The sequence below is a fragment of the Linepithema humile genome, chromosome 7 (genome assembly GCF_040581485.1).
Source record: "Linepithema humile isolate Giens D197 chromosome 7, Lhum_UNIL_v1.0, whole genome shotgun sequence".
Classification (NCBI taxonomy): Eukaryota; Metazoa; Arthropoda; class Insecta; order Hymenoptera; family Formicidae; genus Linepithema; species Linepithema humile.
Genome location: NC_090134.1, coordinates 17,440,847 through 17,456,406, shown reverse-complemented (window position 1 = coordinate 17,456,406; position 15,560 = coordinate 17,440,847). Strand labels below are relative to the sequence as shown.

General features: G+C 44.7%; 3 protein-coding genes across 5 annotated transcripts; 1 reads left to right on the top strand and 2 right to left on the bottom strand.

Moving 5' to 3' along the window:
* Positions 1–4,694: 4,694 nt before the first annotated feature.
* LOC105670067 (modular serine protease) lies at positions 4,695–10,142 on the bottom strand. Of its 3 annotated transcripts, none has more exons than XM_012363386.2 (9): positions 8,976–9,920; positions 7,831–8,230; positions 7,606–7,716; positions 7,201–7,424; positions 6,799–7,014; positions 6,389–6,553; positions 5,929–6,227; positions 5,417–5,573; positions 4,695–5,191 (listed from the first exon to the last, which is right to left on the bottom strand). In XM_012363386.2, the coding sequence occupies exons 1-9, from the start codon at positions 9,031–9,033 to the stop codon at positions 5,004–5,006; spliced, it is 1,818 nt and encodes a 605-aa protein (XP_012218809.1). In that variant the 5' UTR covers positions 9,034–9,920; the 3' UTR covers positions 4,695–5,003. The 3 variants fall into 3 exon arrangements, with proteins under 3 accessions (XP_012218809.1, XP_012218810.1, XP_067215246.1); XM_012363387.2 differs by having other exon boundaries at positions 7,201–7,418; positions 8,976–9,915; XM_067359145.1 differs by lacking the exon at positions 5,417–5,573 and having other exon boundaries at positions 8,976–10,142.
* LOC105669966 (Radial spoke binding protein 15) lies at positions 9,627–12,246 on the top strand. The gene is given in 7 exon segments (XM_067359608.1): positions 9,627–9,716; positions 9,800–9,884; positions 10,138–10,250; positions 10,334–10,391; positions 10,524–10,624; positions 10,714–11,121; positions 11,202–12,246. Coding segments are annotated over 7 exon segments (1,272 nt in total). The 3' UTR covers positions 11,619–12,246.
* Positions 12,141–15,503, bottom strand: LOC105669967 (uncharacterized). The gene is made up of 4 exons (XM_067359150.1): positions 14,628–15,503; positions 14,077–14,393; positions 13,273–13,800; positions 12,141–13,083 (listed from the first exon to the last, which is right to left on the bottom strand). Exons 1-4 carry the CDS (start codon positions 14,754–14,756, stop codon positions 12,486–12,488), a joined length of 1,572 nt encoding a protein of 523 aa, XP_067215251.1. The 5' UTR covers positions 14,757–15,503; the 3' UTR covers positions 12,141–12,485.
* Positions 15,504–15,560: the final 57 nt, after the last annotated feature.

Here is a 15,560-nt window from a genome sequence, read left to right as displayed (position 1 = left end):
CTTTGATCGATCCACTTTGTCATTCCTCTCTCGTTCTCGTTCGAGATACATAAAAATGGCTACGTCGTTGAGCTAGTTGAGGGCCATTTGCACCGCGACTTTATCGATATCGAGGGGTGTTGGGGCTTTCCGTTGTCATTCTGAAAAATGAATTGGATAATATAAGCGCGATAAGAAATTTGCAGGAGTCCCTCCGTCCCTCCGACCGCCGTCTCCATTTAACAATCCCTCCGCCGATATTGCGCTATACGTCCTCGGCGAGTCAATCTAGCGGGACATTTCAGGCAAAACTCGAGCGACGGGCGCTTTTCCCGCGGATAAACGACCGTCGTCGTCAAATTTGCTTAGCGTATCAAGAACCGCCACGTGACACTCGACTGCCGTTTTAAAGCTCATACCCCGCGAAGATTTTTCAACTGTGAGAAACGATCGTAACGTGCGCTTTATAGCCGCCAGGGTTACGTGCAGACGGATGCCGCGTCCCATGGTTTCATAATTAGGCGATAACTTATCAGAGAGGCGTTCGCACGCCGTCGTCCGGGGGTTGTTCCGGGCGTCGCGACGCCCCGTCGACGGAAGCGGAAAGGCGGACAAAAAGGCGGCAGGCGGAAAGGGCCGCGAAGTACAAACCGAGAGGGCGAGCGAGGCTCATTTCCCGTCCGTCGGGCCCGATGAATTTCGACGGCAAATCGTCAAGACGACGATTTCAAGTTTCCCTTCCGGTCCTCCTCCTCCTCTCTCTCCGTCTTTTATCCGCGAAGAAACGGCGGAAAACTCGATTATACGATCGACCGCCACAGATATTTCGTACGCACCTCGCCGAGACTTGCAGACAATATTCAATACGGTTCATTTTACACCGCTTTAGATCACGATAAATGCCCCTCCCATCTTCCTCTCCTTTCTGCATAACGCGCATAGTTATCGCGTCACGCTCTTGTCATTTCTCTCGCGAGCAGCCGCCGCTGTCGCTTCTAGCGAGGCGAAGTTCTGATTTTATTGGCATTGACGGGGGGGAAAATGCCGCGAAGCGAAAGGAACCGGAGATTGTCGCGCAAATGAATTTGAAGTATTGCCATTCTACATCTTTCCATCTGTCTCCGGCGGATCGGCGCGCTCCTCCCGACTTTCCATTATCTTATCTTTCGTTCAGCGCTTTCGCTCGCGCTTTCGCACGGAACAGTTCCGCCGCAGGTACGATCTTTTTTCCTTCCCTGCGATTTCTTCTTTTGCCGCGTCTCTTTTTACCATCGTCGCGGTCTCGTTCCCACCCGTCTTTCCTCCGAGCCGAAAGTCGCTCTCTCGCGCGACCAGCTGGATCAATGTGCCCGATCGCATATTCGAGTTCAACGACCGTGCGAATTCGCCTGGTGCAACGATAAATCGAATTGAAATCGCGAATCCCAATAAGGCGACGGTAACGTTATTCCATCACGGTTGCTGATCGAGCGCCTTTGTTTCGCCATCTTGCAAAACTGATAACAAAAACGGCGCCAGCGATAGAGCAGGAAATGTTGCCTCAAAGCGAACGAATTCATCGAACGGCGCTCGAAATAATGCCTCGATGTTAATTGTGGCTCCTTCCTATCCGAGGCGAACTCGTCGTTGTTAATAATAATAAAACTAGTTTAAAAGCACATTAAGGTCCAACTGGGGTATCTTCAGCTGATTAATTTCCAGGGACGCTCGTCGCTACTAGAAAAGTCGCATTGACCATTTCCGCTTGCTCGAAACAGCTAAACTCTCGCGCGTATCAAGAGTCCTTCTCGTGCTTCGGGCCAAGTACAATAATATTATCACTGAGTTAAGTCATCTCGTAGTCGTCGCAAAGAATTTCCATTAAAGGATTTCAAAGGATAAGGTCGCGAAGGGAAGATTCCGCCCGGGAACTCGGGTTAAATTATCGCGGAGTGTGTTTGTTCCATTTTCTGCACCGACACCGCTAAGCTGAAAGGAGCGCAGCCTTTTGACCTGAATACCCGAGGTGCGCCGTTTTAGCCGCATATAATGTCGCTAAATAAGGGCGTTAAACGGGTTATCCCATCACGTCGCGATTAAGCGGCGACGCGATGCGATTTATAATAATTATCGGAAAAGCGGAGTGCGTCGTTCGATTTTACGGGAAATTCCGTTCACCGGCAGCCGAAAAGACAGGGGAACGAATAAAGTATGAAAATGCCTTTATAAGTTAAAACAGAATTTTCCTCGCCCGGAGACTTTCTCTGTTCGTTATTACGGCCGGTCGGCCAATAAAACTAATCACACTCTTTAATTATCGTAATCCTGGACATTATTCCACACTGTTAAGCTCGACACTAATCATCCGACGTGAAGCGATTCCGTTTATCCACTATGGGCAGGCAACGTACGGGTTCGCGCAGTAGAATAGGTCCGGCGAATAACCGGCGAGTAATTAGTCGGGTAATTTCTATGTAAAACGGTATAATTTTTTTTAACAGAGACATGGTACCGTTAATTTTTTAAATTACTACAACATTAAATTTCATACACGATATTTTTGTTTAACAAAAAATTTGAATTACTCAGCGATATTCTTTAACCATCGTTCACCGCGGCTGCATCCACCCATGCCCTGCGGCTTTCGATTTCCTTCACATCCAAGCCCGCGGCTATTCCGCAATACCGTAAATCGCGAGGCGCTAGCTGCTGGAAAGAACAGGCAGAACGGAGAGAGAGAATTAAAGTTAAGGGTAAACAGGCTGCGAGCGGGAGAAAGCGAGGTCGGCCGTGCCAAGCCTCCCTTTTAAAACGCTCCCCGTGGTGAAATAAATTGGCGCCGGCGTGTTTACACGTTAGGGCGAAATTAAAATTCCTGAAGTGTTGCGAGGTAGGTGGAGACGGAAGAGTGGCGGAGTGCCGACGAGAGCGGCTAGCCGCGGTGGAGGAAGGAAGGGGCACCGGCGCGGAGAAGTGCGAGAGGAGCAGGAGGACATGGGTGTCGACAGGCGAATGCCCGTAGGAGAGATGTGTTTAATTAATGACCGGACTAATTAAAAGCCTAAAGAAAAATACACCCGCGCGCGAGATCCGGGGAGGCGGGATAAGGGCCACGCTAAAACACTCGTTCGGTGTTAATGCACAAAAGCGTCGCTCCGACGATAGTGACGACGGAGTAGGAGATGAAAACGAGTCGGCTAATAAGTTTGCCCTGTTTCAATTATCTCGCCACACGGGCGTCTTTTAGCTACATCAGTATGATATTGTGCAAAAGAACCTCAAAAAGCATTAAGAAATTTACAGGAATGTCATTTGATCTTTTTCGGTGTGAAAAGAGAACCCAAGTGTATATTTAAAAAATGCACTCTATAGCCGCAGGATGAATATAATTATCCTAACCTTCGTGAATTCGGCTCTTATGCAACGCTCTAGCAACGCTCTTATGCTGCTGTACTGGAAAAAAAAAATTTCATTAATAATTGTACGCCAACTATTGCCGAATTACATCGCTTTTTAAAATAAAATTAATAACGTTGATATATTTATTGTAAAATTTCTAATTTTCTCTCAAGTATTGTGCTTGTGCTATCAGATAACCCGCATATATCTCGCAAGTTCAAAAACCGTTTTGTCTCAAGCTAAATTTCCTCGCCGTATCGATCGTGCCTTATCGGGATAGCTCGCGTGTGCGCGTTCTATTAACCACCTCTACCCTTAGTGTAATGATCATACTACGGTTTACCAATGAGCAAACGAACACATCCTGTTAATGTATAAATCTTGCAGGGAGCAAACGCGGGTTCCCAGGTACAAACACATGTATCTACGTGTGTACCTGACACCGTTGAATACATACATCCGTGCAATGTGCTACACGTGCTAAGGTACGGCAATTCTAATTAAATAATTAATCGCTAATGAGTTAAATTCCTCTTCTATATTGCGGAAGATATAATATATGAAAGTAATAACGTTCTTTCTTATATTCAATTGCACGTACTGTACAGAAAGTAGAATATTTTGAAACATTCATTTATAACATAGTTATTATTTCAACACTGACACAAATGCCGCGTAATAATTACGATTTCGTTGCGAATTCGAGGGATTAAAAGCTTGAATATATCTAGCTGCGACCGATGCGTCATCAAACTCCGGAACTCAATTTATCGAGCAGACAGTAAGCTCGCAAAACAAAGTCTATGCGGGTATCGATGCCATCGTAGATAATCTCGATACCGTTGGGGAATTCCTGCGGGAAATGCGATACACCGGGACAACGGCAAAAAAAAAGAAAGCACTCGACGACACAAGGCTCTGCGTTACGAATGATGCGAACGTCGCTGTAAATAACGCGCGTTACTAATTTAGATTTCTGTCAGATAAAACTGTCCTGCCGCACATCCGTCACAAAGTCCGTCGTTTGATTGCGTTTCGATGCGGCTCGATCTCTACGTTTGATGGCATCTAACATTAAAAATATATATATAACACGTGTGGAATATATGAAAGCGCAGTAAACGCTGCGTTTTCACAAAGTAACAGAAATGTTATTCATTTTATGAAAATGAAAACACCGTCGGTTTCAGAGAGTCACGTACGGAGATATTTATCGGTATGACTGAAGTATTAAAGTAGAAGCAATTATGAAGTAATATATCATAGAAACTATTATAATGATGATAATGACTTCCTTCTTTATTTCTTAATGACATGAAAATATTCAATGAGCAATGTCCGGTAATTAAAATATTTTATTGCGTGCTGAAAGTTTTATGACTCAAATAATAAAAATTGTTATAAATGATATTTTTACACATCAATAGAAAAGAATAGAAACATCAATAGAAAAATTGATCGCATAAATCTTGAAAAACGCTCTCGTTTTATCCGTCGATATTAGAATTTCGACGTCAATTGTCAATCCGTTTTGTTGCTGTTATTACATTGTTTATACGTCACATCTTCTTGTCTGGCGTTATTGCAAGCTCGATGATGCCAGCAACATATTTCATGTACCGGACAACTCACGTCCGCCGGAACGTTTACGCGCTGACGTAAGCATCGCGAATCCAATCACGGAAGTGACTGATGTAGGTAAATCCAACGTATGAGTTGTAATCGCAGCTGCCTCTCTTCTCCGGGCTTACGCTGACGATACCACGGAGATACCAGATGCCGTTCTTCTCGAAGCATAAACCGCCGCCACTATCTCCTTCGCATACACTGGAACCTGATAATTGAGCAATTATTTCTTCATTATGTATGATTAACGATGATGATAAAAGACTTAACGAGAAGCGTATACGCGTATTCTTGTTAATTTACATTGACGAATTACTGCTGTTATTGAAGATACAATATCCATCGTCAATTGATACAATCAATCATAATCTCGTGAAAATTTTACATAAGTGGCGCGGATAAATCTCGCAATTATTTGCACACGTAAACTCACCGTTCAAGTGGCCGGCACAAAACTTGTCGGACGTGAGGAATCCTCGGAAATCTAGCGGCACCGCGGACAAACACTGATGGTACGGCACGAACGGCATGTCAATTTCCTGTAAGCTCTCGGTGGATTCGCCTTTGATGTCTTTACCCCAGCCGACCACCTGAAATCACGAAGTGAGCTCACGCGTCCGTTTTATTTTCCCTTCACATCTGATTCTCCCTTTTTTCCCCTCAGCGCGAACGAAACAAGCCGTGCACTTCGAGAAATTAGATGGCCCGTCCGATCGCATGTAAATTTGCCAGCATACGCGCAACATGGATACGCGATGTAACAATATTCCATGTGCACGGTATCTCGAAGTTTAGTTCAAAATCGTGTCGCTAATGCAGTTAACAACTATTAGTTTCCCGAATTTGCGTACTTTCGCCCGGCTACAAAGCGCCCGTGCAATTAATTAAACTGGGCTAAGGCGGTTAATTAGTCGGTTCTCACGATTGATAGTTGGCTAGTGTTACCTTGCCAGCTTGTCCCACTCGCAGCTGCTCCCGCTCGTACGCGTTGTCCCAGTCCAAGCAGACGGGCCTCACCAAAACGGTCAATTCGAAGGGCGTCATCAGCTTCACCAGACATATGTCGTCGGCAAAATTACCCCGCGCGCCCATATATCTGCCACCCGACCGGATACTCTCCACTAACGATTTCTGAACGTACTCTTCTTTGGCGTTCCAATTGCGGTAATGTTTGCCGGCGGCCACCGCGTACTTGGACGTGTCGTGGAGCTTGTTGAAAACCTCATCGTAAAAGCAATGGGCCGCTGCGAAAGCGCGATGAAACTCAAATAACCAAATATTAGCAATGTTGGCAAATTTACAGTAAACCTGATCAAATTTGCTATCAATATACTAATATTGCTAACATGTTGCTTGCTAAGAAGTGAACAATAAGAATAAATGACTCGCTCGCGCGATAATTTACCTGATACGACGAGATTGCTATTGATGAGAGTGCCGCCGCATACCTGCTCGTAATCGCCCGTACTTTTCTTCATGTAAATGCCAACGTGCCAGGGAAATACCCCTACTTTGGCCTCGAATCCATTCACGATTAAAGTGTTGCCGTGCGCAATTGACGTCCCGCATTCTAATTAAGCAGAACGTTATTGATGTTTCTTTGTGATACGAAGGCGATTACGCAAATCGTGACTCATAAATCGGAAAACAGAAAAGTCTCGAAAGCCATATGATCATGCATGCGCAGACGGCAATTATTGAAGGAAAAAAAATGGAATAGTCGACAGCGTTGAGCGTGCACAGGAGAATGGTTGTTCGTCGAATTTTTTTCGTTTTTTATCTTGTAAATCGGAATCATGCAAATGACAAATATACCTGGTAGACAGCGAAAAACGCGTCGGTCCCATAAACCATCGTCGAGACACGTGATCTCCCTGTAAGCCGGATCGTTCGTTAAAGGTAATTTATAAGATGATTTACAGGCGAGCATAGCCCGTGTACCCGGCAGTATACGTTCGCTACAGGACACCGTTTCTCCCTTGTAACTGCAGGAAATGTCTACGCTGCTGCTGCTTAACGGCGGGCACACTTCTGCGGAGATAAATATCGAAAGAGGCAAATGATAAATTTCATATAACGTCGGTAAATAAGAAGAGTATTGCTTCTGTAAAGATTATCCATCTCCAATAATTAAATGATAACATTAATTAACCGCCGACGAGAACATTATACAAATAAAATGGATTTCCAAGATAAACATCATCTAAGTAGACTTACTAAGACACGATGGCGGTTTGTACCATTCATTGTTGACACAAACGGAAATAGTGTTTCCGCTCAGTATGTAATTGTTTTTACAACTGTAAGTGAGAATGCTGTTGTTGGGAACTATGTCACCAGGACGTTTAATACAACGTGCAGCGCAACCTCCTACCTCGTAACGCCCGCCTTCCGGTTGTTCAGGCAGGACGCAGCCCTCTTGCTTATTCCTGTTTCTATAACTCCACGAATGTATGCATAATATATGCGTTTAACTCCGGGATTTACCCAAAGATAAAAAAAGTGAAGAACAGATTATTAGCAAAGGAATAAAGTCTGAGTCGAAATCCGATTATTATCAGACTTAGTCATCCGACATGCTTGCAAATTGGAAAAATAAATAGTAGAGAAATATTAACTCACTCGAAATCAGTACAAAATTTTTCGTCGCTGGAATCGCGACAATCAATTTTGTTATCGCATTGGACACTTTGCGGTAAACACTCGTTACTTCCGCAACGAAATTCGTCATTTCTGTTTGAAAATAATAATTAGAATATCTTTTAAATTAGCGTGAATAAGATACGCATTATTTTGCAGCTAAAATATTGAACTTTTTTAATCAATCCACGAGACAATCGGACGTACCTGCACTGTCGATTTTGCGGATAATTGTTCGAATCGGGTATACGATCGTCTGGACCAACAGGATTTTCTTTATGGCCACTAGGGCGAGGTTTATGAATGGATTCTCCGCTACCTGGATCTGGAAGCTTTTCACCTTCGGTCGGCCTTTCGGGATCTACTTTGTTCCAACCCGGAGGACGTTTACCGTTTAATCCTGGAGGACCGCCGCCAGCTAATCCGGGAGGACCGTTAGCACCTGGCGGACCTCTGCCACCGCCTCCCCATTTATTATGACCCGGTGGTCCGGAAAAACCGTTATTTCCATTCCGCTTAGAATGACCCGGTGGGCTATTCACGGCTGTCGCATACCGATCAGAAGTACCGTACTGAGGCCACGCATAATAATCGTCCTGTATGGTCGCTAAAAGTGTGAAATTTTTATGTAAATCCTTTCATGAATTCTCAAAAGATGCTTCATTGCATATGAAGAACTTTAATGCCATGTGAAAATTTTCGATTAATTGCGTATGAATAAGGAAAAAACGGATAACGTTAATCAAATAAAATTACATCAACAATTTTATTAAGTCGTGGAAAGAAAGAAAGATCTTCCCAAAGAGAAAAAAAATTTCACTGATGATTCAAGATCGGGTTTGTGACGCTGAGTGCGCGCGCGATTACTGCGATCCTTGAATGCAACAAAAACATCTCAATGTAAACTGGTATGAGTATTCATGCTCGCCAAGACTATGAATATTCACTCGCGATTCAAACAGAAATCACATTAGATTTTTCACGAGCTTATTTCTACTGAAATTTTAGATACAAATAAATGTAAATAATAGTAGCTACCAATTATTTAGAGGCTTCTTATTTTGAAAAATTTACATTGCACATTTGCATATCACATTCATAACTATTTGAATGGAATTTTACGACACATCACTTTCATCCACAATTTGAATTGATTACACTGTTCGACTTGCCCGATTATTCGAAGTACATAACATCAAAATGTGACTTTTGATTGCGCAATTAAATCGCATTGCCACGCGAAGTCGCAAACTTCCGCGCTCGTTCTTCGCACGGAACTCCGCGCTGCGCGACCGCCGTCGGAAAACAACAACGGCAGAAGTATAGATCGAAACGTTATGTAAGTTACTCACGCGACGGCAGTGAAGCCAGCAACGACAGAGCCACCGAGAATAAAACGCATGCGTTCATAATTACTGATGCGCGGTCGCCTACACGGGCGATCGTCGCTCATAGTCAAGGAAGAACTGACCGTGAGTCCCCACGTCAGGCCCGATCGACACCCGGAATGCCCCACGGTAACATACAGATTATTTTGCCAACGAGTTTTGCCGGCGAGTGGCATCGTGCCAGGGAAAGGACTTGGCAATGACACCGACAAATTGATAGCAACGGCCTTCAGAGGAAACACGGGTCGATGTCCAATAAATACAAATACTTTGAACGCGTGTTATCGTAAAAACATTTTGTGGTCGAGGAATAATCTCGTCTGTGGTATTTCGATATCTTAACGCTAATTCAAACGAATGATACGCTTAATGGAACTGCATTCCTTCATTTTTTTTTTTTTTTTTTTCTTTTTTTAATCGTCTTATCTCAATGTATCTCGACGAAAAATTGCATTTGCATCGACTTGGTCTACTCGCATTTTGTACGCCCTTGCATTAGTTCGTCATAAAGAGCATGCGCTCGTTAACACAAAAGTTAGCAACTCTCGCGTATTATGTTACCCGCGATAAGAGTCGATAAATTCAGGCAGCTCGGCCGGAGCAATAATCACGAAAATGAACGCTTTACTTCAGAAACATAGGGCCAAACATATATACAAAGTCCCGGAAGGATTACGCGAACTATGTGCCGACATCGCACGCGAGGTACAATATAAAATTGTTATTTGACTTTCCTTTTACTGGCGTCACGTCAAAGGACGATTAAAATTATTATCTGCTCTGTAAAGGTTCTGCGCTCGCAACCGAGGAATATTTATTGCTTCATCGCCGATTATGTGGAAGCGCTCTTTATCACGCGGGAAAATGCAAAAGGTACCTGCGTCGTTTGTAACAATTTCGCAATATCAGATAATATGTCTTCGTATTACTCAATTAAACACATCCAGATGCTAATTAAAACCCGATGCCAATTAATTGATAATATTTACATACGTATATTTATCTCATAAATCGTTACGTAAATTCGAAAACTGAAAGAAAATATCTGCACACATCATTCTCTCGACAATCGTAAACGATATAATCACGCATTGTAGATCGCGTTTTATAATCGTAATAATTGCAGTTGCGGTGAAAGTCGTAAACAATATTTTACTGGGAAGCCAGGCTATCGTGGGTATACTTCACCGCAGCGGCTTGAGCTTAGAACAGATCGCCCGCGCTGCGCCCAGGATTCAGGTGCGGAATTTACTGTCGCGTGCCAGATAGGGATCCGGCAGTTAAATAATATTTCAAACATTCTTTCCTTCCCTTTTGTTCAGAAGGCATTCCGCGCGTACTTGGACGCGGTAGACATGCGAGCGGCCCAGGTGTGCAATGGTAATTACACAGTGAATTATGTAGAAAAACAATTTTGCAGCGGGTAGATTCGTTGTGCGCGCGCGCGTGCACATTCCTATAAAGCGCAACGAACGGAGTGCATGAGAGAATTTTCCCCCCTTTCGACCACAGACGCGACTTGCGACGCTGAGTCCAGGGTGGAGTTGCAAAGTATCCTACGGGCGACGGGAGTCCCGCTGGAACAGGCGGAGAAGTCCGCCACGATAATACAGGTGCGCACCAATACTACGGCGAGGCCGTAATGGGTCTCTCTAATCGCGACCGCAGCTCTTTAAGAGTCGTTTTCGCTACCATCAATCAGGCCGCTTTCCGCGGACACAAGCGGATGCTGCTAAGCGAGTCCCAGGGCATGATTCAATGTCAGCGCGCGGCAACGAGGACCCTCGAGATCCTGAGGAAGGCGGGAGCTTCACAGGCGGAGGCGTCGAGAGCCGCTATTCTAATACAGGCTACTTACCGCGGATACTACACGAGGAGAAATCTAAAGATGAAAATGAGTGAGATTGCTCAAACTGTTCGCTGATGTGCTAGAACAGTTGCAAAATTGTTTTCACTGCTATTTGCAGTGGCTGCGCGCCCGCAAGAGACGAAAGAAGACGAAGTAAATACGATAGAACCTACGGAAAGCGTTCCAGCCGTAGCCTGGTTAGAGATGATGTATGAGGAATCGGGATTGGAAAGAGCTCACGAAGCTGCGTCCGTTATACAAGTAAATTGAGCAATTAAAATGTATTATATCGTGCCAAATTTGAAGAACTAAACAACGATAATAATCAATTATAAATACAGAAAGCTTACAAACGGTATCGTGAGAAAAAAATTAACGTGCCACGAGTAGAATCACAGAAATCGATGGTAGTAGGAGCTATTCTCAATCATTTGCATCGGAAAGTTTTCGACGAAATCACAACTCGCGAGAACATTCCCACGGAATTCGGTGATCGCGAGGATCTGATGAAAGCTGGCGAGGAACTTCAACGCGCATTTAAAGAGCAGTTGACACGCGCTCGTATGGAGGAGGAAGGTTGGCGACTTTTACTGCGTTTGCAAAATAATTATCATTCTAAATGCGATGTCATAATTACGAAGACTAGAATGTACATTTCGAAAAATTCTAAAGCTATCAACTTGCATAATTTTTTTATGCATCCGGATGTAAAACAGAATATGACGAAGAGGAGCTCGACGAATCGTCTGCGAAACTAGTGGACGACGATGTATACTTGAACGGCGTGGAAGACGTGGAAGAAAATTGGGAGATCGATGTAGAGTCGGAACGTGACGAAGAAACAGACGTGTAGAACTAGCATCAGGGGAACCGAATTTTCCGGGTGGGAAAGACGAGGGTGGATGCTACGAGCAGAATCCTTTCCGAGCACCGGCGGCGGATGAGCCAATTAACATGGAAGCTGCGGGCGCGAGAAAAGAAACGAGACAACGAACACGCGCAACGGGCTCAAAGAGCGCAGCAAGCAAAAAGCTGCCTCGGGAGGCCGCCGAATGCCGGAGACAACGCGGCTTTTAATGCACATGCTTACGTTCGATAATTCCGTTAACGTGCCGTGCTTTCGTAACGAGCTTAAAATTCTCCACCGGACGGAAAATGGCCCCCGGACACGCGTACTACAAGCGAAACGAGCTAAACTGTCTCGCCTATGTAACGTTAATTTAATTCGAGCGATACGAGCTAAACCGTTTCATGAGCTCGTCCAAATTTGATTTGCATAATTTTTATTCTCGACGTTTAGCGTTTTAATACTCCGCTACATAATTTCACGTTTAATACAGTGAGCAAGTAATATCTTGTAAAAAAAAAAAAAAAAAAAAAAGAAAATTTAACAGAATGGAAAACACGTAAAGCACGGTTTTGAATTTTTCGTGTGCACCGTTGCACGTAGTATTTCTCGCCCCAAATAAAAAAAAAGCGTATAAAAAGAGTAGTAAATTGAAGTAAATTTTAATTTCTTTTTTAATTCCGATGTCTCTCGCGACCAATATTTAACATTAAAAATAACTAGAAAACAGGAAAGTTGGTGTAAAGAGCCGTAAACGTGTTTACGAAGCGGAATTGAATTAGAAGGCGTGTCTGCAAGGCGCTCGACTTGAGCAGCGGTGAGCGGCAGCCGACGTCTCGTTCAAAAGGGACTTGAATCGGTCGAATTCACCCTCCGGCGGCGTGTGTCGATTGCATCCAGGATTGCACGCTTTCGTGGCCGTCCCGCAGCTCTCGCAATGTGCTCGGCAAACGTGTTTCACGCTCGGTCCGTCGTGCGGAACCGCGTTCGCGCTCTCAAGCGACGACTCCGGCTGATCAATGATTTCCGAAGTCAACGATTTGTCACACTCGTCCCTATCCCCCGTCCTGTCGCCGGATCGAGCCTCATCGCATCTTCTGCCGGCACGACACCTCCTGCCGGTTTTATATTTTTCAGCAAGGATGCACATGGAGTCCTTGTGATTGATAACGGTTACGCCGTCGTCCTCGTCGTCGTCATCCTCTTTCTCGCTGCGCTCTTCGTCGTTTCGCTCACAAGAGGCAGATATTATTCCAGAGTAGTTCTTCGAATAGCACTGCCGCGCGTACAATCGACTATTTTCGCCTTGCATCTGATCGCGCCAGCTTTTGTGCTGAGCTTTCCCGCCGGAGATACCGCGCCCGTGCGTCTCGCATCTGCAATATGAATGATGCGAGGAGAATGAATTAAACAGAGATTGTAGCTACAGCATTTTCATCTTCTCAGTCACGTATCTCTGCTTCTTTTCGGAAATAACGAAAGTGTTCCAGATCTGACAGAAATACGCGAGAGATAAATTTCTTTCACACTTCAGACTAAATAAATAGGATAATTTTATTATTAACTCCTTTGCGCTCGTGGACGAGTGATCGCGCTGCTGACAACAGCAGTGCTGATGGAGGCAATCGTGACGATGATGCTCGCGGTGATGATGGCATCCATCGCAGCAACGATCGTATGACGATTTCAACAGGTCCAGGATGGGCTCTTTGCGCGGATAACGCTCGCATTGACATCGCCAGGATGACTCCTCGATTTTTCGATGGCACGTCAAAACATCCTGCTTCGTCCACGAGTCGTGACCTCCAACGACACTCTCCTCCGCGTTGCCGTCAAGATCGATGGATGTTTCGTGACAACTCGTCGACGCGAACTCCTTACCCTTGTCCCCCGAGGAGTCGCCGTATGCGACCTTGTCGTTTCTCTCGCGAGGTGCAGAATCGTATGGAAGATTTACGGGGTCCGGGCTCGAGCATGCTTTTGATGGGCAACGCGCTTTACGATGGTGATAGAATGTCGAGCGCGCGGATTGCGGAATCCATTCCATTGTTTTAGTGGCTCCGTCGTCCGTTGCTCTCGACGTTATGTCGCACCTGCGTTCGTGAACGGGAGTTACTTTATGACAAATTTTAATCGCAAAACGCTTTACTTTTTTTATACCAAACTTTAAAAAGTGGAACGTATTGAGTCTATCTTTTTTGTCACACAATCGATGCAAACTATAATTTATATATTATTTTATACAAACGTGTACGAACAGCTAACACAACGATGAGTAAAATTATTGCTAAAACATTTGTAGACAAGTTTTGTGTTCTCGAGAATCAAAGCCGTGTATATCGCGAAAGCGATTGCAAATAGAGGTAAACCTATCTCGATCGGCCAGTTTTGCAAATTCATTTTTCTGATCGGCGTCCGAAACTGCAAACTCTCGACTCGGCACAGTATCGATTGCATCTCCGCCGCTGCACTCGTCCCGCAGCCCCGAAATGTCCTCGCTACCGTTTCTTGTCCGGCAGCAACTACAGCTGATTGTATTCTCCTTGCTGTGTGAATGGTCGTAATCGCGGTTCCGCACGCCCGTCGGACATACGTGATCGGATCTTGAGTTACACGCGCGTTTCACCAGCGAGGAGCTCGATTTCGCTTGATTGATGGGCCCTTCGCGACTCGGTGCGGTTTCCGTCTGGAAAGGTACATCCGTCAGAGGCGCATTAATAAATTCTCGATATCAGTTGACAGGAATCGTGATGCGAAATGGAGGAAATGGAATCTACCGTACGGTTCAAATAGATGGGATCGTAAAAAACGTCGAATTTTCACTGAAAATTCGGATACGTTATAGATGCTTATTATTATTTATATTACGTAATCACATGATTTTATTGAAAAAAAAGCTTTCTTTGATTGAATCGCTAACCTTCGCATTTTCGCATATACATTCGACGGTGCTTTCGAGGCCGAAATTCTTGGGAAATTTACGACGGGCACGTCGAAAAGCAATCGCCGCTGCGACAAGCTGATGAGACGACGACGGACAAAGCGACATTACTGAAAAGCAATTATAGTTGTTGCGAACATCCCTGTGATGTGGTAACCGATTCGATAGCCCTGATTACAACGATCGATTCTGGAGACTGGGCTAGTCGAGATACTGCTCTTGTCGCCTGCTGTCCAACCAAGCGCGAAGTATTTCCCACCTAGAGAAGGGTTACTGATCGATACCACAATCGATATGTACAGTCTGTCAAATCACGCGCAAAATATCATCATTTGCGTTATCTTCATTCTTGACAATTTACGATGGCATTTGATCATGTCGAATTTCTAACTTTGTGCAAAATGTTTCAAACGTCCGCTAATAGAATAAAACGTGCTTATAGAATTATGTCTTAAGATGATTACAACTAGAATCTATTTTAAGAATTATATTTCGAAACAGAAATCAGCTTCCGATATTTCGCATTCGGAAAAGAATTCGCTGCAGCGACGACACGTGTAATGCTACTTGGTAAATTAAACTTCCTCAGAGTATCGGTCGCAAAACTTGAGAGCTGCGAGTTTTCTAACGTAACGGGTAGCAGACCGCCGGATCCGGATAACGAGCGAGTCTTGCGGGCCGGCGGCGGCTTTATCGAATTTGTATCGAGCGGAATTTCATCCCCTCCCACTCACTGCTTGCCGTGGAACACGGTCTTGGTCAGAATTTGATCGCCGCTGCTGTTCCTGCCCCTGTTCCCGCTAACCCGACGGCGTTTAACGGGGCTAATTGCGAGGATTGCTTGCTGCAAATGGAAACGGTGCGGTTTTACTGCTGTTTGCTAGTTCGTGTCGACGCGGAAAACTGTAACCC